The sequence below is a fragment of the Myotis myotis genome, unplaced genomic scaffold, assembly GCF_014108235.1.
Source record: "Myotis myotis isolate mMyoMyo1 unplaced genomic scaffold, mMyoMyo1.p scaffold_m19_p_12, whole genome shotgun sequence".
NCBI lineage: Eukaryota > Metazoa > Chordata > Mammalia > Chiroptera > Vespertilionidae > Myotis > Myotis myotis.
In genome coordinates, this window is record NW_023416316.1 from 2,255,692 (window position 1) to 2,279,094 (window position 23,403).

At 58.3% G+C, this 23,403-nt stretch overlaps 1 protein-coding gene and 1 long non-coding RNA gene across 4 annotated transcripts; one reads left to right on the plus strand and one right to left on the minus strand.

Moving 5' to 3' along the window:
* Positions 1-796: 796 nt before the first annotated feature.
* AIF1L (allograft inflammatory factor 1 like) lies at positions 797-21,834 on the minus strand. 3 transcript variants are annotated; one of them, XM_036329325.1, is made up of 6 exons: positions 21,677-21,834; positions 21,423-21,484; positions 10,798-10,864; positions 8,643-8,684; positions 6,175-6,337; positions 797-3,583 (listed from the first exon to the last, which is right to left on the minus strand). In XM_036329325.1, the coding sequence occupies exons 1-6, from the start codon at positions 21,705-21,707 to the stop codon at positions 3,496-3,498; spliced, it is 453 nt and encodes a 150-aa protein (XP_036185218.1). In that variant the 5' UTR covers positions 21,708-21,834; the 3' UTR covers positions 797-3,495. The 3 variants fall into 3 exon arrangements, with proteins under 3 accessions (XP_036185218.1, XP_036185219.1, XP_036185220.1); XM_036329326.1 differs by lacking the exon at positions 8,643-8,684; XM_036329327.1 differs by lacking the exon at positions 21,423-21,484 and having other exon boundaries at positions 21,677-21,788.
* Positions 10,398-13,905, plus strand: LOC118666949. Its single transcript, XR_004971108.1, has 3 exons — positions 10,398-11,165; positions 11,915-11,974; positions 13,653-13,905. It is a non-coding gene; the product is annotated as an uncharacterized LOC118666949 (long non-coding RNA).
* Positions 21,835-23,403: the final 1,569 nt, after the last annotated feature.

Genomic DNA, 23,403 nt, shown 5'->3' on the forward strand with positions numbered 1-23,403 from the left:
CGTGTTGGTTTCTATGTTTGGACGGCGCGCGTCTGAACCTTCTACGCTCAGGATTCAGTGGAAACCCCCAGTAACACTTGGCTGAAGATGGCTATTCATGGTTCCCGAGTCAAGGAAGTTAGGAACTTGACCAATATTCACAGGGCCGCTCTTGAGAGGGGCTTCGGAGGGGGATGTGTGTGAAAGAAAAGACGTTCAGAAAGTGGACGGGGCAGAGCCTCGCCTCGGGAGACTTAGGAGGTTAAAGAGCACCAAACATCAGCTTTGTTTGCTGCTCTCCAGGTAATGGCTGACGAAGCAAAAGCCTGGAAGCCGCAAAACACCTTAGGTGTGTTATTCAATCTTCAAGACACCCTAGTCACCCGTCCGTCGTTGCATTTAATTGATGCGGTAACTGGAAGCACAGCGAAGGTGGAATTACCCAGTGCCCCAGGGTCAGAGCGCGGTGGAGGCGGGACTAGAGTCCAGTTCCTCCGGATATGCTACTCGACGACTATTCCGTGGACATTTCTGTAGTGGATTTATGTGAAAAATGCTCTAGGACAGAGGTTTTTGGTGTGTGTGTGTGTATTGGAGGGGAGGGGACAAATTGCGGATCTGCTCCAAGCAGTTCTCATTTGTAAGACAAGGATGATGACAAAGAGAACCTGTCTCCTTCGGTTGTCAGGCGAGGAAGTTCTGTGTTTAGCAGAGCCTGGTACACAAGACACACTCATCCAGTTACTCGATTCGCTAGCTCTTCAGAATCCGTTGAGCCCTGGAACCCACCCCCAGGACACACCAGTCGAGACATGGGTAAGTTTGTCTGTTTTATTTCCAGTCTGTAGAGATGATCTCCAACACCACACACGCTCCCACGCACGCCGCGCACACACACTGCATCCACCTGAACTTGCCTGGCACACCTTCCTTTCGAGTCGCGGGGACAAAGCCACACTTGGCAGTCCCCACGTTTCTGGTTCCATTGGTTAGATTTGGTCTTTCAGAGAGAAGACAGCGGGAGATCTAAGAAGCTGAGCCCTTGGTCAGAGCAGAGTGCAGGAGCCAATAGCCACAACCTGAAATACATGCAGACTCTCCTCCTCTCCCCCCCCCCCCCCTTCCTCCAGGGGCCATTCTTGAGCCCTTCCTCCAGGAGAGAGCTCCTGCCTGCCCTTCCCAGAGCTGCGGACACATCCCTCGCTCTCCTCCCTTGAGGAGTCTTGCCTGTGGTCTTGTAAACTGGGGGGCCTATTGAAAGAAGCCTGGTTGGCTCTGCCCTGCTCTCTGAGTGAGGATCAGGTACGCTCACTATGGTGGGTAGTCCAGGAAAGCTCTACCTTGCTCAAAGGCATCCTGTCCCAGAGAGGAGGGGTAGAAGGGAGGAGTGGGGATAGGCAGCTGCTTATCTAATGATCTTGGGGTGGGGGGGAGCCAAGACAGGGAAGGGGGTGGGGTGAGATTTTACATTTACAGGGAGAACTGTTTTTGCTGGGTTTAAACTTCAACTAGGCCTGTGCATTTGAGCGGCTCCTTAGTCTGAAGCTCAGCCAGCCATGGCCGAATAATCTGCTGCTGAACTGGTTGAGACCAACCAATGAACCTGGCCTAGCTATTTCATACCATTCCCTGCTGGCTCCATGCCCTCATGCTGCTGGAAGGGCAGCTCCTTGGGCCCTTGATGATGGGTCACCGAGGAGCCCCAGGAACCCACGCTGGCTCCAGCTCCAACAGCACCTTGCCGATTCCGGCTGGGCAGAGGCTTCTCCAAGACTCTTGCCTAGTCTTGGGCCCAGCTTGGCTCCCCCAGGATGGCAGTGCAGTCACCCCAGAGCCCCCTTTTTCCTAACATTCATCTCACTTTTCCCTGTCTGGGTCTGACTTCCCCACTAGATTCTAAATATGAGTCTATTTCACTGCTGGGTTCTTGGCCCATAGCAGATGCTTAATAAATACATTCAGTGGGTGAGTGCTTCTAAGTCCTGAGTGGGCAGAGTAAGGGACTCCAGAGCACAGGTGGGGCCAGGGCTGAGTTTCCTGCTCAGCCAGCATGCGGCCGAGTGTGACACCCGCATGCGTGCGTTCTGAGAAGCAGCTTAGGTGAAAAGCTCTAGTGAGTGCGGAAATTCAGAGGCAGACCTGGCCCTTACCCAAACCCTGGTGCTGACTCAGAGGCACTGGGAAGGGGAGTCCTGACCCGGGTCTTCCCGGTGCTGACCTAGGAGCAGCGAGGCAGCCCAGAAGCGCGAGGAAGCATGGGCGGGGCATCTGAACACCTGGGCTCCAGTCCAGGCTCTTCCGTCTCCTGATGAACCCCTGACCTCGGGCAAGGCACTTAACCCCTGTGGGCCACCAGTTTCCTCACCTGTGACACGGGAGGACGGGCTCAGCTAAACTACAGGGTGGATCGGGGCTGCAAAACCGTGTGAGTCCGTAATAGAGGACACAGGAGACCCCAGTCCAGTGCCCAAGCTCAAGGTTTGGGGCGATCTGGAAAGGGTGAGGTGAGTTACAGAGACAGTGGACACAGCACATGTCAACACAAAGCGGGGAGACTTAAAGCTTATAGTAGGTGGTCAATAAATACCGGTTGCATGACTGAGTACAGTGACGTAAGGTGGGAGGCGAATGGGGAAGCACAGTCATTTCCAAGCAGACTGGGATCGGAAAGGCAACCTCCCGTTTCTCAGATCTTGCTTGGCTTAGCCAAGTTGTGCTCTGTTTGCCACAAGCATTTTATTCTGCCTTCTCCTGGCCTGTTGCCCTCAGCATCCTCCCTACAAGGTAGGTCGAGACTGAGACGACCCCCCTCCCCAAGGCCCCTGGCCTCCCCTCTCTCTCCAAAGCCCTTTGCTGCCCAGCAAGGGACAGGACTCCCTCTGAGCTGCCTGTAAAGGGTGGCCGGGGGCAAGGCTGGAGGATTTCTTCCGGAACCTTCCTGAAGGGCTCGAGTTGCTTGCTTCCTCCTCCTGCCAGCTCACTGAGGATGAGAAGCCTGGCCTGAGGGCGGCGTCACCTGGGTGGTAGGACAGTGAGGGGCCACATCCTGGACCCCTGAGAGCACTGGAACCTGTGTCTGAGGAATCGCTAGCGAGGCCCTGCAGCCTTGTTCCTACTCCAGGGTCTCCTGAAGCTGGACTGAGGTCCTCACCGCGGCCAGGCCAGCAAGCCCGGGCTAAGAGCAGAGGCCTCTGGGAAGGACGGCTCCACGAGCGGGGATCACAGGCTTCCAGCCCCTGCCTCGGCCTCGCCCTCTCCCGTTTTTGGTTTGATGTCAGCCCTTCTGCATGCGTGGGGGTGGGGAGGAGGGTGGAAGGAGAGAGGGAGGGGCCCCAGATCCCCTTTAAGGCAGATAATTTGCGCTTTACAAAGAGATCACTGATTCTGCAGATGAAAAAAACAAACATGCCCAACGACCAAAAAACCCCCAAATAAGACAAAACGTGAGTCCAGAGAGCAGCGAGATAAGGAGGGAGGAACGGGCAGGGAAGGCAGGGGCAGGTCCCGGCGGGGTCCTCAGGGCAGGCTGGCAATGTCTCTCTCTGGAGGGGGGCCACCCGGCTGGGGGCTGCTCTCTTTGGCTTTTCCTTCAAACATCATGACTCTGGTTTGGAGATGGAGAAAAAAGAAAACAACAGGATTAGGACCCTCCCATCCAGGGACAGCTCCTCCAGCCTTCCCCGGCAGGGTGCTCAGCACAGCGCCCTTCAGCCGTCTTGCAGCGGGGTCTTCTCCGAAGCCCAGGACGGCAGCTACGTGGGAGGGGCTCCCAGTCCCATTTTACACAGGAGACAACTGAGGGGCAGAGTGGCAGTGTGACTCCTCAGAGCCACACAGGCAGTCCGAGCAGGACAAGACTCCGGATCTCTGACTTCTAGGCCATGCACCTTCCCCTAACGACACTGCCTGGAGGAGGTAGAACTAGGCTGGGCCACAGCTTTGCTCAAAACCCCTTCTGATCTTCAAAAACCTCGCACTGCTCTGAGAGGAAAGTCTGGCGAGTTGAGGGTAGGGATTCATGGTGTGGTCTCCGGGGGAAACAGCTGGATTTGAGCCCCAACCTACGATTTCCCAGCTGGGGACTCCAGCGAGGCACTCGACCCCGCTGATGCTCGTGTTTCCACCTGGAAGGGAGGGTGAGGGTGCCCCAGTGCTTCCCTCCTGGAGCTGGTCCAGGCATCAGTCCTTCCCTGGTTGGGCTCTTCCCGTCCCCCTGGCTTTAAATCCCACCCTAAGGGCCACCGTCCACAAACAGCTTGTCTTGAGCTCCAGATCTGCACTGCCAGCTCCCCCCTCCGCCTCTCCCCTTGGCTGTCTGAAGGGCACTTCCCTTGAACACATCAAAACCTGAGCTCTGATTCCCACCTTCCCCGCCTGTTCTTCCTGCCAAGCACACAGCACAGTCGCTCACTCAGTTACTCAGACCCCAGACTTTAGACTCCTCAGACTCCCCGTTTTCCTCTACACCCCACATCTGGGCAAGGAAGCAGTGCTTCCGGCTCTCCCTCCAAAATCACTGCCCAGGCCAACAGCTCCTGCCCCCCTGCACTGCACCTCTCCAAGCGAGCACTGCATCCCTCACCTGCACAGGCCTCCCTGCCGCCTCTCGCCCCTGCAGCAGCCAGAGGGGCCTTTTAAAGTCAGCCCCTAGCTGAGAGCACTCCAGTGGCCTCCCTCCACCGTAGGACAAAATGCTCAGTCTCACTGGGGCCGACAAGGCCCCATGTCCCCCGGCCCCTGCCCACCTCTGCAGACTTATCCTCCACTCAGTGTCCTGACTAATGGCCCCGACACCCTGGACTCTGTGCTGTCCCTTGAAAACAAGAGCACATTCTGCCTCAGGGCCTTTGCACGCGCCATGTCCTCTGCCTGGAACGCTTCCCCCAGATCTTCACATGGCTCTTCCCGTCTCCCTCACTCAGGGCTCTGGTCAATGTCGCCTTCTCAGTGAGGTCCTTCCTACCCCCATCGCATCGTCTCCATTCCTCATCCCACTTTGTGATTTTTGGACGACACCATTACAACCTGGTGTTTTTATCCATTAGAATGTGAGCTCCAGGAGGACGCCAGCAACTCATGTGTCCCCAGCACTTAGAATAATTCCTTGTATACAGTTGGTACTCAGTAAATGTTTGCTGAATTAACAAATGGTAAGTCTAAAGCAGAGGTCCTCAAACTTTTTAAACGGGGGGCCAGTTCACTGTCCCTCAGACATTCCACACATGCGCACTGCGGGCCCGGGACGAGTCGGCTGCTAAGCAGGACAGGCAGCGGCGGCAAAAACACCCGGCGGGCTGGATAAATGTTTTCAGCAGCCGTAGTTTGAGGACCCCTGGTCTAAAGCGTCAAGTGCCTGAAACAGTAAATGTGCACGAAATCTTCGACGTCCTACACTGATCGCTACCCCGCCCCCTCCAGCGCCATCTGACGGTGGTGCTTTTCCCAGCACACCTCCGGCCCCGCCCCACCCACGCGAAAAGCTCTGACCAGCTCCAACTGTGGGCTCACGAGCCGGTTACTCAGCCTCCTGGACCCTCAACTTCCCCGTTTGTAAAATGAGACCAGTCTATTTGACATTTGAAAAAAAAAAAGTTAATCTTATTTGATGAAAGCCAAGAGAGGTCCTTTTCAGCTCAAATACCATGAGACTCTGCAGGGATTTTCTCTGCAGCTCCTCGTGGGGAAGAACCTGCGTATAGAGTGTGACTTTAGCCACCACGGGTGTAGGTGCCATCAGCCAGGTCCCGGGCTGGACTCTCAGGTGTGTTATCTCATGAATCCTCAGGACAACGCTTCATGGAAGATATTTATTACATCTCTATCTTACAGATGAGTAGCATGCCAACTCTACCGCCCTCTAGAGTGGTGTTTAACTCTAGATTATGCTCACGCCACCCCCTGGGTGGTAGAGCCACTTACAAACGAGAAAACTGAGGTTCAGAAAGTTTTGCCAGTAGCTTTGTCATCGTCATTGCCACTGTCATCACAGCTGCCACTTACTGAGTGACGATTCTACCCGGCCTCTGCCACAGGCTAATGCCACCTGCACGGTACACGCTAGTGTGATATTCGACAGGTAAGGAAGGCAGGTTCAGAGAAATGAAAAGCCTTGCCCGGCGGCCACACGGGCCAGGGGCCTCTCCACACACAGTGACTGGGCCTTCAGAGGCCCCGGGAGAGGCGGGAGGTACTCACAGCTTGAGGACAGCCGACCGTTTCCCCAGCATCATGTTCACAAAGTCTCGGTAGGAGATGGTGTGGCTGACCCCACCTGTCACCTCCGAGATCATCTTCCTTATCTCCAGGTGGGTCTTGGGGACCCCAAGCTTCTCCATCATCCTCTTTAAAGACATCAGGTCTGCGGGAGGAAAAGCAGGCCCGTGAAGGGGAGGCGGGCAAGTCCATGGCCTTGCTGCTCTAGGGACCTATCACTCCCTCCCCGAATCCTTCGGAGGCCATGTAGACTAGTGGTTAGGGACATGCGCTTCTAGTGTCACAGGGACTTGGGTTGGAATCCAGCTCTGCGTTTTCGGTATGTGGGACCCGGGGGAAACTACTTAACCTCGCTGAACCCTTGCTCCCATCGGCGGTCAAATGGGTTGATGGGCCCGGCCAGCGTGGCTCAGTGGTTGAGCATCAACCTATGAACCAGGAGGTCACAGTTCAATTCCCAGTGCACATGTCCAAGTTGTGGGCCCGATCCCCATTGAGGGGCGTGCAGGAAGCAGCCAATCAATGATTCTCTCATCAGTGATGTTTCTATCTCCCTCTCCCTCTCATTTCCTCTCTGAAATCAATAAAAATATATTTAAAAAAACAACGGGTTGATGGGACCATTGGGAGGGATGATGCGCGAGAAGCACCCGGCAGGAGGCAGGCGCACAGCGATGAGCAGCTATTCTTTCCTGTGATCTCAGCTGCTCCCCGTGGGTAGGGGGAGCCCAGGGCCTGCTGCCCAGGGAGCCAGGAGGCCACTGCCCAGTGAGGTGGGGTCAGGGACTTGGCCTGACCCCAGGCATCGACATCATTGCCAGGGGGCAGCTTCTCCCCTCTGCCACTCCCACCCTGCAGTCAAGGGCACCACTTAGGCCAGAAGGGAGAGGGTCCAAAAATACCCTGCAGAGCAGGAAAAGCAACAAAAGAACAAAATTCGAGAAAAACAAGGGAGGCACCAGAAAATCACTACGCCCCGAGGAGTCCTGCCTCTGACCACCCGGCTCCCAAGATCTGAGGCCATTTCCTTCGGATTGTTCGGTGAACAATGGTCAGCAAAGGATGGCGGGAGGGGGTGGGGCAGGCAGGTTTAGGGCCGGCCCTGAAGCCAGCGCACCCAAGGCAGGGCAGGCAGGACCGGTGCCAGACCCCTCGGTGCCAGGATGTCCAGGGCATTTCAAAGAAAGCTGGGCAGCCTCTGCAGGAAGGAGTGAAAGGGCTCCCACAGCTGCTGGCCAGACTCGAAGCTGGCAAGAACTTTCTGGAAGGCCGTTTGGCGGGATGCTTCAAAAACCTCTGACCCGGGATGTCTAATTCCTGAGATTTACTCTTAAGAAATAATGTGGACAAAGATTCACATACAAAGATGGTCTTCGCAGGATTATCAATGACATTAGGGCGTTGGCCGAATGAATTACAGTCCATCCCCACAATGGAATATTATGCAGCCACTAATTATATTTCAAAAGAAAAGTAAATCATATGTCAAAATACAACGTTACTTTTTAAAATAAAGGAGGTTCTAAAAACGCTATAAAACAGCACTTGTGACGAGAACAAAGCGTGGAAGGCCATGAACCGTGCAGAGCAGTTATCTCTGGGAGGCAGGCTGTGGGTGAGTGACGTCTACTTGTCTTTGTGCTTTGCTGGGCTTTCCCAAATTTTTTCTGATGAAAATGTTTTAACTTGATAAATTTTTTTCTGAGAGGAAAAACAATAAAAATACCCGAAAGGGGGAAGAAAGAGAGAAGGCAGAGGAGTAGGGACGTAGCAACACGAGTTCAGGGTGAACCGGAGGAGGGATGAGGACCCGGGCCCGCCACCTAACAACCACGTGCCCTGAGCAAGTCGCTTCGTCCCTCTGAGCCTCAGTTTCCTCAACTGTGAAATGGGGTGATTAAACCAGCCTTGACCATGTCGTTCTGCTACTGGTGAAGGCCAAGACGTGGTCTTGAATGTAAGTGCCAGGGGACAGGCGCTGGTCACCCGCAGCGTCTGGGTGGCGGACAGAATGAGGGTCTGTTGGAGGAGGGACCCAGTGTACACGAGGCACTTTGTCAACTGCAGGACAGTGAACAGATGGGAGGAGAGGCTTGGGGACCATGGAAACCCCAGCCCCCCAAGTCAGGGCGTCAGAAGCTTGAGCACCTCCAGCCCCCGCTGGGGTGGCACCCTCTATGCTGGGTCCCCTGGGGTGGGAGGCCGAGGCGTGGGCAGGAGCGGGTCGGGAGGGAAACGGTGGGAAGAGAAGTTTGGGGCGATGGGTCCAGGGTAAAGGCAGTCGGGCTCCACCCTGGCTCAGCTGACCCCGCCCATTGGGAAGGTTCGGTGTGTGCCCCTCACGCTCCTGACACCTCATACATCAGGCGAGTCTGTGCAGCTCTCTGGACCGTCACACCGTCCACCCACCAAGCACCCTGGTCCCCCGGCACTCTCACGGCCTCACTCACCAATCTCGCCTTCATTGTTCAGGTCAAACTCCATGTACTTCTCTGGAAAGCACAGAGCAAACACCGGCATTAGCTTGGAAGAAGGGTGGCCCCTGCGGGTCCCAGTAACTCCCCTGAGGGAACTGGCCAGGTCCTTGGGGAGCCCACCCCTAACTCCTCATCCGTGTGGGGGTCTCACACCAGTCCCATCATCTCAGCTGAAAAAAGAGCTCGTCCTGCCTGCACTGCTCTCCTGTGGGCCACGGAGAAAGGCGGGAGGGGTCCCTCTGACCCTCTCCCACACGGCACAGCTGTTTCCTTCCGGGTCCCAGCAGTGACGCTGGCTGTCAGTCGGCCTCAGTGACTACAATAGATTCTGGCCCGGGAGAGGCAGATTGGCGGGCAGCCAGGTGTGGGCACCACCGTAAGGAGTCCCTGTGGTTCGGGACCTTTTGGTCACGGGCAACACCGAGAAGTCAATGCTCTTCCTGGAGGAGTGCCCATGGGCCTCCCTCCCCACAAAGCTCACCTGCAGACTGAGCCCAATGTCCCGATCCAGGGGTCCCGGGAACCCCCAGTAGCGAGAGAATGACGTGGACACCTTGGCATCTCTGTCGGGGGCGGTGTGTGCAAGCAAGCCCTGTGGCCTCGGGCAGCCCACCTGGCGCCCGCAGGAGAGCAGGGCCCTCGGGGCGCCTCATGGAGCAGCCAGCACCAAGAGCCGAGGTCCTCCCAGGGGCTGAGGTCCTCCCAGGGGCCTCGAGGCCCCGGACTTTCAGGAGCCTCTCAGGCTGCCTCGCCCTCCATCCCCTTGCTCCACCCACTGGCCTGCTGCGCCTGGCCCCCCAGCTGCTCCCACTGGGCTTGCCACCCTCTGCCTGGCACGTCCCTCTCAGGTAGTCACAGGGCTCCTCCCCAGGCCTCAGGCCTCCCAGCCTTTCTAATTGGGCACCACCCGCCCCCGCCCCCCCAGCACCTGCTACCCAGACACCTGTCCCTTTCCCAGGGCCACCTTTGAAGAGTGACCCCATCGGTGTCTAGAGAGAGGGGAAGGGCTGCTCCTCCCTTGCCAGGCCCTCCTAGGGATGATTGGCAGGGGAGGGCGACAGGGCAGGGGTGGGGATACCTTTGTTCTAGTTCTTATATTTTTTTAGTGTAAAAAGCACCGTCGCATAATGGTTAAGAGCAGGGGTTTTGGAATGAGATCAATGTAGGTTCGAGGCCCAACTCCGCCCAAAGGGAGCTGTGCAAGCTCAGGCGAATGACCCCACCACTCTGAGCTGACTTTCTCTAAGTTAAAGATGGCATCACCTCCCTCCTGGCCGAAAGGGGTGATTCAGGGAGCTCACAAACCGCAGGGGAAGCGCTTCCCCAGGTCAACGAGGCGCGCTTAGCCAATGGTGTCCGGCCCGGACAACCGCAGTGTAGGCAGTTTGAGGAGACCCGGCAGGTTCTCTGCTGGGAGCGGGGAGGTGGCCCGCAGTGCCACGGCTTTGCGGGGACGCGGCCTCGGGCCTCGAGGATGCTTGCGTGGTCCTCCAGGCGCCCCAGTGCACCCCCCGGTCCCCCCCCCCCCCCCCCCCCGCAGGGAAGGTGGGCGCGCCTGCTCCTTATGTGCAGGGCTCCTCTCCTTTTTCCAGCCGCTGGCCCGGAACCAAGCGCCCGGCGGCCGGAACAGAGGGACCTTTATGCCGCCCCCTCCCCGTGCGCGCGGGCTCCCAGGCCCTGTTTTCTTTTCATCCCGTGCTGCTGGGATTCAATGGGCAGAAACTCTGCCCCTGGCCCACTGCGCAGACACAAACGTCCATTCTCCACAGGGGCTGCGAAGCTCCCCGCTGGAGGGGAGAGCTGCAGGGGGAGAGGCCAGGGCTGCTACAAAGACCTGATTGTGTGCTGGGGCCCGGAGCGCGCAGGGCCTGGGCAGCCGTGGCAGAGCCAACCTGAGCCGGCGGGGCAGCTGTGAGGGGCAGGGGCAGACTGAGGCCCACAGGAGAGGGGTGAAGGGGCCAGGCGGGCTTGGAGGCCGTGGAGGGGCCTGCCCCCTCTCACTGGGCACCCTGTTCTGCAGCCCACCAGGATTAGGGGCGTTCTGGAGGAAACGGGTGCAGCCTGGCCCTTTGGGGACAAGGAATCCTCCGTATGGGGGCCGGGGGGTGGGGCAGCCAGCCTCACTCACCTTTGAAGGCTGAGAGCTTTTCTGGCAGGTCCTCTTCATCGCTGTATTTCTGGTCACAGAGAAACTCCTACAGAGGCGAGAGGGCAGAGCTGAGCAAGGGGGCGGCAGGCAGGACTGGCCCGTAGGAGGCCCAGTGCCCCGGCCTCCTCTCCCGCCAGGCCAGACGTGCACGTGCGAGTCCAGCCCCCGCGGAAGAAGTGGGCTCAGAAGCTGGGCGGGGCCTGGAGGGTCTGCTCCAGAAGATGGAACACCTTCAACCACACGGGATCATCGGCGCAGGGACCTGCCTCCCCCAGGGGACGCCGCTGTGGGGTCCCGGAAGCAGTGAGCCCGAAGACGAGCCGCCTGGTTCCACAGTAACTGCTCAGGTACGTGACCCTAGCGCACGAATTCCTCTCTGGTTTTCCAGTGCTTTCTCTCCGGGGGTATAATCATCGCAGCTACTTCTGGAGTTTGCATGAGAATCCAAGGGGAGTGCATGTGTGACTCCTGGACACAGCAAGTGCTCCATACGCAGCCGTCATGTTATTCGTCTCGGCTCCAGCCAGAACGTGACTGTGGGTTGCCTGGGAGGTCACTTCCCCCTCTCCTCTGTGCCCTCACCTGTAAAATAGGCCCACCTTCCCCTCCGATGCTGGGAGAGATTCAGATGAGTCCTTTCAGAACCAGATAGGGAGGGTCAGGGCCACCAACAAGAACCCCAGAATGAAGCAGCTACCCGAATGCTCTCTTTGGATCCGCCAGTGGACCCAACAGTTTCCCACTTTACAGATGAGAAAACTGAGGCTCACACAGCCGGAGCTTTAGTTCAGCTCCATCTCATTCAAAGTCTATATCCTTGACCTCGACCCAAAGACGGGCAGATGGCAGGCATTCATCTGGCTTTAAAACAAAAGCTACCCATTCGTCAGCACCTGCTCCACCAGCACAGGGCGTCATTGCTAATCTTCAAACCGCCCCAGAACCCGCGTGCACACGGGGAAGCAGAGGGTGTCTGCCCACCCTGGCACCGGACTCCGCAAATGCCCTCTCTTCTCTGGACCGCACTTTCCTCATTACTGAGCGACTGGACATGGGCATCACTCCTCATTCATTCATTGACTCACTCATTCAACAGCTTTGGAGGGACCGCAGTGTACACTGTGTGCCAGGCAGCAAGGGAGCAGGTGAGACCAAGGTAAGTAAGACAGAGCCCTTATCCTAAGATTACAGGGAGCATTCACAGTGCTAGTCAATGACATCTGTCAATCACTCAATCTGTTTCTAAATTCCTGCCGCTACTTCCCACTAAGATGTGCCTGTACTTACACATCTCCTAGGACAGGGAGCTCACTACCTTCCCAGCCTGTCGTGTAACCCCCTAGAGCAGAGGTTCTCAACCTGTGGGTCGCGACCCCTTTGGGGGTCGAACGACCTTTCACAGGGGTCACCTAAGACAATCGGAAAACACATATATAATTACATATTGTTTTTGTGATTAATCACTATGCTTTAATTATGTTCAGTTCGTAACAATGAAATTGGGGGTCACCACGTGAGGAACTGTATTAAAGGGTCGCGGCATTAGGAAGGTTGAGAACCACTGCTCTAGAGGCTTAAAGTAGAACAAGAGAATGACAAAAAGCCGAACGGGTGAGAAAGCACTCTGGGTTCGGATCTCAGTCCCTTCCTTACCCACCTCTTCAGGCACCTGTCCCTCCTCGGGGATAACCACGCTCATCCAGCCGTGCTTACTGCGCAACGGGTGTGATTTAGTTTGAGGCAGAACCTGACCCGTTCCAGGGCCCAAGTGTCTGCATGTGAGCCCAGACCCTCTGACAGAGAAGGAGAAACATGCCGACATGCCCCCTCGCTGTGCTCCCCATTAGCTCCCCTAGTACGCTGGTTTTACAGGTAAGAACAGGAGGACCTCAGAGCTCGGATAATACGTCTCAAGTCCGGGCACTGAGGAAACGCAGGTTGGTTTGGAACCTGTGCGCACCCGATGCCAGGACCTGTGCCCCCGGCAGCCTGGTGGAGGCGGCCCCGGGGCCTGGCTTGGGGCCTCGTGACCATGCACGGCGCACAGCCCCGCCTGCACTGAGCTGGAGCTGGAACCTTCAACCTTCTCCGCTGGCTCCGCCCAGGACTCGCCTTCCCCTTGGCTGCCTCTCAGAGCTCTTTCCACGCCAACCCAAAGTAGGACAATTAACTTGTCTGTGACCCCGAGCAAACCAGGCACCCCCCGGGGTCACAGACCCCAAACCTGTCCAGCGGAGGGACGAATGGGAGTGGTTCCCAGACTTTGGGGTGATGCGTAAGGAAGACCTACCACGGAAGGAACAGGGACACCTTCGGATGGGCGGCGGGAGGCACAGGCAAGGCCCGGCACCTGGGGCTCTCCCAGCTCCCACGCTCTGGTCGGCCAGAAACCCTGCACCGGCCGGAGCCGTTAGGAATGTGTCCTGACCACCTCTAGGAATCCAGGCAGACGGGGCTCAAGGCGTAGGGCATGGGCTTGGGTGTTGGAGGCAAATCACAGAGATGAACATGGACAACCAGGCAGCGACTGAGAGCAAGGACAGGAGTGCAGCGGGAACCCCGGAGTGCGATGACGACTCCCCTTGGCTGGATCGACCCGGCCTGGCCCGGCTTTGCTCTACTGGGCCCCCTGACTAGACCCCTCATCTCCACGCTTCTTTTTCTTAATATATTTTATTGATTTCAGAGAGGAAGGGAGAGGGAGAGAGAGATAGAAACATCAATGATGAGAGAGAATCATTGATTGGCTGCCTCCTGCCTCCAGTAGGGGATCAAGCCTGCAACCTGGGCATGTGCCCTGACCAAGAATCAAACTGTGCCCTCCTGGTTCATAGGTCGATGCTCAACCACAGCCACGCTTGCTGGGCAACTCCACATTTCTACACGGCTTTCTCCCTCGCCTCCTTCAAGCCTTTGCTCAACTGTCACCTTCTGAATGAGGCCGGCCCGTCCACCCCACTGCAGCCCCTGCCTCCACTTCCAACCACCTTACCTTCCGGGGCGTCTCCTTCTATTCCATGGGATGAATCCCCTCCTAACACAATGTAATTGCTTATTAAAGGTATTGTCCATCGTGTCTCCCCCTGTGAGAAGGTAGGTTCCGCATAGCAGGTGCTCAATAAATGTTTGCAGGATGAGTGACCGAATCAAGACTCAGAGAGGATAAAGAACGAGCTCAACGCAGCACAGCTAGCAAGTGGCCAAGCTGGGCTTAAAGTCCACAGAGGAGGCGCGTGGGAAGGGGAGTGACCTGAGGAAGTGGGTGTTGGGGGGTTGATGGGAGGAGGCCGGCCCTCGGCCACAGGTTCTAGAAGCACCTGTTTATTGTCTTGCGCCTCCCAGGTACTTAGCACCCAGCACGTAGTAGACCCTTAAGCATCTGTTGAATGAATGGAGAAGCCTGCCATTTAGCCAGAATGACTTTTTCCTCTCTCACCCGAAATGGCAAGGCAGCTTTGCAGAGGCGCATGCACGTGTGTGACAGAGACGGGGGGGGGGGGGGGGGGGGGGGCGACGAGTGACTCAATGATTAGAATCACATTTATTCTTAGAGCCAAAAGTGACAAATGCTTGAGCCACAGAGTGACTAGGGGTGGGAAAAGCAACTGACCCATTGGTGGGTGGGTAGGCAGCCCTTGCTGGCCCTGGGCCTGGGCAGCTGTGTGGACTTGCCTTTGGCAGGGGCGGGGAAGGCGGGCGGCAGGAGCAGGAGCAGGAGCGCCACTGGTTGGGCTGCCAGCTCCCACCCCACCTCCAAGCTCCGGAGTCGTGGTTCCTGCTTATGCGCAGCCCGCAGCTTCCTCCCCTTCAGGTAGTCTGCCCCCCACATCCTTGCCCATCCTCCGGCCCAGCCACGCCCAGTGGGCAGGAACCCTATCTGTGCAGACTCCAGGACCCCTGGCTGCCCGGACTCTGGGTCCCCAGGCAGAGTAGACAGAGAGAGAGGTCAGCCCCTTTGGAAGAAAAGCAAACGCCGAAACCCAGAGAGGGCACGCTGGAGCCAGACGCCTGGGTGTGAACCACGTAGCAGCTGTGTGAAAAGTACTTCGCTGGTCTGTGCCTCAGTTTCCTCATCTGTAGGAAGGATGCAAACATCTCACGGGCTTGTTCTGAGAAGGACAGTATGTGAGGAAATGCCTGTGAATTTCCTAACAGCGCCTGGCACCTGTAAGTGCTAAATCAGTGTGCGCGGCTGCCTGTCATCTTCTGTTATTTCTATCTGCACGATCCACTGACAACCTCAGCTCATCGTCCAGACCACGTGGCCCAGTAAACAGAGCAGAAGCAAGCGCCCTTCCCCGATGTAGGCTGCTCACAATGTCCCTTTCCCCTCTCTCGGCCTCCCCACTTGACAGATGGGACCACTGACGCCCAGGGAGGTTGCTCAACCTGCTCCAGATGACAACGTTTCAACAGTTCATGGGCTATCTCCCTTCACCATCCAGCTCCCTCCCTGCCCTGAACACGGAGAAGGTGGCCTGACCACAGGTTTCTGAGCAAAGAAAGCCAATACCAGGAGTTACCTTTCCTCCTGGGCAGCTGCAGAAGGAGGTTATTCCAGAGCCAGGGGCCCACCCGGTAACCCTCAGGGGACAGGGTGTGAGGTGGGTGTTTACACTACCCCCACCCCCTCTCCCACTCCAGCCCATTGTGCCCAGTGACACGCCTTTCCAGCTGCAGCAACTGCTATCGGGCCTCCAGGAGTGAGGGGCTCTGAGAGTGACCGTTGCTAAGCAGAGGGGCAGGCTCAGAGGCCTGGTGGCCTTGGGCAGTCCCTGGCAAAGAGCCAGGAAAAGCAAGCAGGCAGGAGCCTGGGGTCGGAAACAGGAAGCTGTGAGCTGAGCAGTCACTCCCCAAGCCAGGGTGTCCAAGGCAAGGCCCCGAATGGTGACAGAGCTATTAAATCATCCATCTCAGAACGTGGAGCATCCAGCTGGTCCTCTTTGTTCAGTATCTGGGGAAACTGAGGCCTCAGACGGGAAAGGTCTCGCCTAAAGCCACACGGTCGGAAGCCTCACATAAACTCCAAGTGCAGGGCGTGTGGGGCGACGGGGCGGGGAGGGAAGTTGAATCAGGGTGCCAGGGTTCAAATCCCAGATCCAGCACTTCCTAGCTCTGTAGCCCTGGGCAACTTGCTTTCCCACTCTGGGCCTCGGTTTCCTTATCTGTGAAATGGGATCATAGTAACAGCATCTCCTCATTGGCTTGGATGAAATGAGCTAACCGCATAGACCCTTACCAAGGGTTAGCAATTCCCATTATGCGTTTGGATCACCCAGAGAGGTAGCTGCGAGCAGGGCAAGGGCAGAGAAGTGACCCAGCCCCAACTCCCTGTCCCACACTGTGCCACAAAGTCCCGCTGGTGAGTCTTGGGATGGCCATCCCTCCTCAAGGGCAAGTTCTACTTTGGACACCTGGCTGACCTAGCAGTGACAGTCCACCCACACGGGGCAGAGCGCGCCCATCTCCGGCCTGGGGGACAGTGCCTGCAGCCACACCTGCCACTGCTGCTCCCTTGAGCACATCAAATCTCCCCCGCCTACGGGAGTCCCATCCCAGTGCTCATGGCGGGGAGGGGCTGTTTCCCAAACCAGCAGAGGCTGGCAGCCCGGATCCCTGCCACCTGCCTGATTCCCCCAGACTTAACTCTCTTTCTGGGCCGGTACCTCTAGCACCTGCTCCCGGCTGCTTGCTCCTGGCCCTCCAGGCTCGTCTTTACGTATTAGCTGTAGCAGAATTTTGGGACGGGCGGATATCACCATCTTGGAAGCCATCCAAGGGGCTGGTGGCTGAAACCCTGGGCGAAAACCCCAAGTCCAGGCAGTACTATACCAGGTTGTCAGGCCTATGACGCAGCGCACAGGTTCTTAAAGGGCCAGGACCAGGCCACAAATGCCCAGCCTGGTGCCTGGCACGTAGACGGAGCCTGTAACAAGCACCCGCAAGGACAGCAGGCTCACATTCCCCACAGCAGCTCCGGGGCCTCATCCGGACGCTGTGTCCTCGCCAACAGATGGGGCAGCTGAAGAAAAACACCCCATCGGCTACACCAGTAAAGCAGACCCTGCAGAAATTCCATCGCTCGCTTCCTGTGACATGGCCACACTGAGGTCGCCACTGGCTGGACCTGTGGGGACACTGAATCCTCGGAGGCTCACGTGACCGCTTATCACCACCTCCTTTATAATATATTAAGGAAGAGCAAGAGAGACGGGTGCCCAGTGATGCCAGCTGGGCACATTCACCTGGGCAGGGACACAGTGGCACTGCCAGTACACAGGAAAAGACACACCTGCGTGGTGCCTGGGTCAGGTCACAGAGGTCCCCCACTGCCCGGGAGGAGCTGGGGACAGATACCCCTCTGGGCAGAGATACACAGCCTGTCGTGCCCAGCTCTTCCCAGCACAGATGGCACGTGGGTCCTGAAATAGCCACGAGGCACGTAAATGCTACAGGGAACGCCGAGTGCCCTTCATTCGACCCAGGAGGGCTGGGAGGGCGGGACAGCGGCCAGAGATCTTTATCCAGGTAAGCAAGAGAGGCCTGTGTCACAGCTAGGCCATGGCCACCTGGTGGACAGGGGCCAGGCCAGGCCGTGGGCGGGGTCTGAAGTCAGACTCCTGACTCTCACTTCCTCCTGGCTGGAGGGCCTCGGGCAGGTGACTTCACCTGACAGCCTCTGTTTCCTCATCTCTGAAATGGGCGGCCCGGTTAGCCGTGTCCCGTGGCCATGTTTACACGTTCTCGTGGTGCGTGTTTCTAATCCAACGTTCCTTTGACGGGAGTCAGTGAGATGATGCAGGTCAAGCGCCAGGCCCGCCTCCTGTTATTTGGGTAAAGATCCTGGCCTCCGGCCGGCTCCAGCTGCAGCCTCCCTACCCCCATGGCCTGCAGGATCCTCCCTACCCCCCGCCCTCTCCGAGGTCCCAAGCAGAAGGGCACCCACCAGCCCCACCACTTCTCTCTGTCCCTGTGCAAAGCTGGAGGGAATGTGTTCTGTTGCCATATAAGGTTGGGCCTGCTGGCCTGGGGTCACCTGCCATGCCATCAGGGCTCAGAGAATGTCAGCTATGTGGGGGGAGTAGGAGGTGTGCGCCTGGCCTGCCTGCTCCACAGTGCAGAGAATGCACACACACACACACACACACACACACACACACGGCACAGAGGTGGGGGCGGGCATGCACAGAGGAGACCCAATCCAGGAGACTGAGAGCACAGTCTGGGTGCTTAAACTCGGGCAACGGACTCCACCTCCTCCGAGTCCTGTTTTCTGTAACATGGGAATCCACACTCACAGGGTCAGAGCAAGCCATCAACGAGATGATGCCCCAAGCGCACCTGGCACACTGCCTGGCACACGCCAAGTGCTCAGAAAATGATAGCAGAAGCTACAGTGAAACCCAAAGAGTACATTTCCCTCCAGCTCAGCCAGGACCTCAGGCCCACCCAAGTCTATTTTCGCTCCTGAATCCCTTATAATAACAACAGCTAAGACTGAGCTGCCCTGCCACCCTCTGGAAGCTGGCCCACCCTGGGGAGTGGGGGGAGAAAAGCCCCCAAAGGAACTGGGACGTTGACCCTAGACACCCCCAGAGTTGCCAGCCCGCTAGGCTCTGCCCCAGCAGCAGCCACAGAGGTGCCCGAGCTCACGCAGTGGGCACGAAGCCCTGTCCTTCACGCCTCCGGCTTCCACGATGTCGCTAGGCAGCAGCTCAGTCCACCCCCCACCCCCACTCCAGTGGGGCAGTGAAGCTGAACCCCAAAGGAAGGCCAGTGGCTGCCCACATGGTTCCCTCTAGAACAGTGGTTCTCAACCTTCTGGCCCTTTAAATACAGTTCCTCATGTTGTGACCCAACCATAAAATTATTTTCGTTGCTACTTCATAACTGTCATGTTGCTGCTGTTATGAATCGTCATGTAAATATCTGATATGCAGGATGGTCTTCGGCAACCCCTGTGAAAGGGTCGTTCGACCGCCAAAGGGGTCGCGACCCACAGGTTGAGAACCGCTGCTCTAGAATTTGTCCACTCCAGGGAGCCTCCACTATGGCCATGGCCATGGGTGAAACGGACTCAGACCCTCAGAGTGACTTCCCCAGAGTCTGCAAAGAGCTTCATCCGCTCACCTCCACTGATTGTTGGGACCAGGAGCAGGGCAGGGACCACTGCTCCCATTTCAGGCGGGCAAGACGAAGGCCCTTCCAGACCAAGGCTGTGCGGCCAGCAGGGGCCAGGGCAGATCTCAGCCTTGGTGTCCATGCCCTGCGCCTTTAAGTCCTAAACAAACCAACGATAACAATCATGACAGCAGCCAGCTCTCCTTATGTGCTTTACATAGATTACATCGCTGAAAAATCACAACAACCAACTACCATTATCTCAGATGCTTGGTTCAAGGTCAGAGCGCCAACAACACCCTGCCCCTCCCCTCCCCTTCACGACTCTAACCCTTGGCGGGGCCACCTTCACCCACTGCGGGGGGGTGGGGGGTGGGGGGGTGTGGGGGGGAAGCAGCTCAAGTTTCGGGTTTGGTCCTGGAGCCTCCTTCCTCCAGGGGCCCAGAGCCCGCGCCCCAGCAGCCTGGCTCACACAGTGGCCTCCACATAGCATCTGGGCAGGGAAAGGATACGAGACTGCAAGCTCTGCCCCAGGCTTCTGGGTGGCAGTGGCCTTATGCTTGTCCTCTCTGGGCACTGGGGTCCCAAGCGGGGTAGACACAGCTTCCTGCTCCCCCTCTCCAGTCCAGCCCCCCTTTCTGAGCCAACCCAGTCGACCTCCCAAAACAACCCTGTAGCCTCCCCACAGTCTGCCCCCTCCGCGGGCGGGGTTGGCACGGAAAGTCCCACACTCTCAGCTCCTCCGGCTTGTCCAACTGCAGTCACCTCTCCCCATCCCCAGCTGTCTCTGGCTCAGGGTCCGGCGGGCTGTGGGTGGATTCGGCCAGCTTGGAACCCGCCCGGCCCAGTGGCCCAGGGGGCTGTATGAGGTCAGGGTTCCAGGCGCCTGTCCAGAGGGCAAGCGCAGCCAAGACCTGCGGGCTGCAGGCTGTTCTGGGAGGGGGCCCAGCAGCCTAGACCCCTGAGATCCCAGCCAGACATCCAGGATCCCGTTCGGCTGTGCTCACGATGACAGCAACAGGCAGGGTAGGGCTGGCAATGAGGGACCCTGGGGTTCCCAGAGTCCTCCCCGAAATCCCTACAGCCAGTGGGGTGAAATCAGACAGGCGGCCTAGTTCTAGACCAGGGGTGGGCAAACTTTTTGACTCGAGGGCCACAGTGGGTTCTTAAACTGGACCGGAGGGCCGGAACAAAAGCATGGATGGAGTGTTTGTGTGAACTAATATAAATTCAAAGTAAACATCATTACATAAAAGGGTATGGTCTTTTTTTTTTTATAGTTTTATTCATTTCAAATGGGCCAGATCCGGCCCGAGGGCCATAGTTTGCCCACAGCTGTTCTAGACAATCCAAGAAAACCAAAGAGGGAGTCCAGACTGCAAGCACCCCCCCCACACACACCCCACTGAAATACTGCAGCCATGCAGTACCTGGCCCCACCCCACAGCCTCCCCCAGGACCCTGCTGACCCCACCAGCTTCCCACTTTGGGACTCAGACCTGAGCTGGGACCCTGGGTGCTCAGCGGCCCGAGGAAACCAGCAGGGGGAATGCCTAGCCCCGTTTCAGTGGGCATGCCTCCACAGCGTTAGGAAGGAACTCAGGAGGCGTCTTCCCAGGGAATAATTCTAGCTCCATCCATGAGGCCTTCCCCCGGCTGGTGCTGCACCAAGCACACTGCAGGCCTTCCCTTGCTGACCCCAGGGCAACTCCTCGGTGGAGACCGCGGAGCTGGCTACGCAGCCCCTGCTCTGGCCAATCCCGCAGGCTCTGACACTTCCTATCTTCCAGGATCTACCCGCTCAGCTCACTACACAGACGCTCACTACACACACGGTTCTGGGGCTCCCACTGTGCGCCTGGCAAGGCGGGGTGGCTTTCTTTATAGAAACCCACCAGGACCGGCCAGAAAAGCACGGAGGCTCTAAGGGAGCCTTCACTACACGTGGGAGTGGGAAAGAGTCGCGAGGGTGGGCGTGAGGGCAGGGAGGAGCCCAGCATTGTCTACGGTGGAGAGGGCACTGGCCTGCCAGCCTGGAGCCCGGGCAGCTAACAGCAGCCTGGCCCACACTTGCTGGGCAGCCGCCTAGCCCCCCTGAGCCTCTCGGCTGTGTAACCTGCGGCGGGTCCCAGGTGGGCTTGGGGGCGCGGCGCGGCTGGTATCGAAGCTCCCAGCCCGGCCCCACCTCCTAGTCTAAGAGTAACAACTTGCAACCCGACACGCCAGGTCCGGAGCGAGTGGAGGGGGTGAGGGGGAACCTACCTGGAGGCACAGGGGCCGGGAGGAGGGAGGAAATTGGGGGGAGCCTGGCCGGGGTGGCGGGGGGGGGAGGGGGGGAGAGGAAGGAGGGCACAGCCTCGAAGCTGAAGGTGGGCCCCGCAGGGCGCTGGGAGCTTTGGGGGACCAGCGGCGCGCGGCTCGGGCGACCCGCAAGCTGCCCGGGCGGCGGGGCTAGAAAAGCGAAGGCGGCGGCCCGCACTCACCCGGTTGATCTCGGCCAGCCGCCGCTCCTGCCGGGCTTTGAGCATGCCGAACGCCTTCCCTCCTGCGGGAGACAAAGAGGCGGCGGGAAGCGGGGTCTCCCGGCCCGCGCCCACTTCCTGCGCGCGGCAGCCCGCAGCCCGCGGTGCGCACAGGTGGCGGCGGCGGGCGGGGGCACAACGTGCGCGGCCGGGAGCCCCGGGACAGCGCGCCGGGCGGGGCGGGCGGGCGCGGGAGAGCGGGGAGCGGCGCCTACCTTGAAACCTGTTGCTGGGCGCGACCGACATGGTGAGCACGGGGCTCCCGCCGGCTTGGGGCTTCGCGGCCGCGGCGAGGAACGCGCAGGAGGGACTGGCGCCCGGTCCGAGCTCCCGCGGCGTGTGGCGGCGGCACCGAGGGGCGGGGGGAAGGCGCGGGCGGGCGGGCGGCCGGACACACCTCTCCCGGCCTCCCCTCCGGCCCGCCTCCCTCCCCTCCCGCCGCCGGCCGCCGGCATCAAAGCGGCTATTATGCGGGACGCCCAGCCCGCCGCCCGCCCCTCTGCTGGAGGCCGCGGAGAATGCACGCGCGGGCCGCCCGTGGGCACCTCCCTCTGCGCTTCCCGGGACCCTCCCAAGTCCCTTGCCCGCTGCGGGCCGCGGGCTCCCCGTAAAGTAAACGGGGGCGCTCTTGGTTCGCACACTGGGAGTAGCTGCTAGAAGCCAGTGCGGGTGGCAGCGGCGGGAGTGAATGCGCCACCCACCGGGGCCGTTACGTTACTAGCGCCCGATGCGCAGTGTGCACTTTCAGAAGGGAGCTGTGCCCCCCAGTCCTCATTTTTTACTCTTGAAAGAAAAATATTAAACCTTTTAGTTGTGTGAGGGGAGATACATAATGACAAAGTGCCATTGGGACATCAGCGACACTAAATCAATTAGAACGAGCCCGGCTGGTGCGGCTCAGTGGTTAGCATCGACTTAGGAACCAAGAGGTCCTGGTTCAATTCCCCGGTGAGGCACAGGCCCGGGTTTCGGGCTCCATCCCCAGTGTGGGGCGTGCAGGAGGCAGCTGATTGATGATTCTCTCTCAACATTGATGTTTCTATCTCTCCCTCTCCTTTCTTATCGGAAATCAGTAAAAATATGTTTTTAAAAAAATTAGAATGAGTTTGTGTGTTGTTAATACAACCGATTTTCATGAGCACTCACTGCGCACGGGATCAATACCGGATCTAGTTAAGTCATTTATTCTAAAAACTCTCTGAAGTAGCACTCACACTCCCATTTCACAGAAGAGCGAAGTCGGGAAGTGGAAGTCTGCAGCGCAAGTCCACCTGGAGGTGAGGAGTGGCACTGGGGGCAGGGACAGCGCAGGAACGCAGGAGTGACAGGTGACCCTGGAGTTTCCTGTCCAAACCGGGTCATTTCTGAGAATGAGAGGTGGTACTCCCAACAATGACACTGGTGTCACAGCTACCTGGAGTCACAGGCACAGACGGGGACTGCCCTGGGCAAACAGCGCACCTGGTCACCAGTGATGCCCCCTCCCCCCACCCCCCCAACACGCACACGCACGCATGCACGCATGCACGCACGGAGCATGTCCCTGGGGCTTGGTTCCAGGAATTCTCCTTCCTTCCTCATTCACCCCTAGGGTTGGACCTGGCCAAACTGTGAGCTTGGACAAGGCACTTGACATGTCTGAGCCTGTTTCCTGGCTGCAGAACGGAGGAAGCAAGCCCCTCTCACCGGCAGGGGCTGTGATAACATGACCTTCAGGGTCTAAGCAGGTGGCAGAGCTTGGAGGGAAGCAGGCTTAGGAGTGACCATCCTTGGTTGATGGGAGATGTCTCACCTACAGGCCACTGAGAGCAAAGCCCCGGGAACTCGCGCCCCGGGCTGGGCTCAGATGGCCAGTTGGGCTGGTTGGCCCCGGGCCAGCCATTCTGCAGGGCAGGGGCCACCCCACCTTCCACTGCTCGGCTGCTGGGCTGCATTGCTGGCC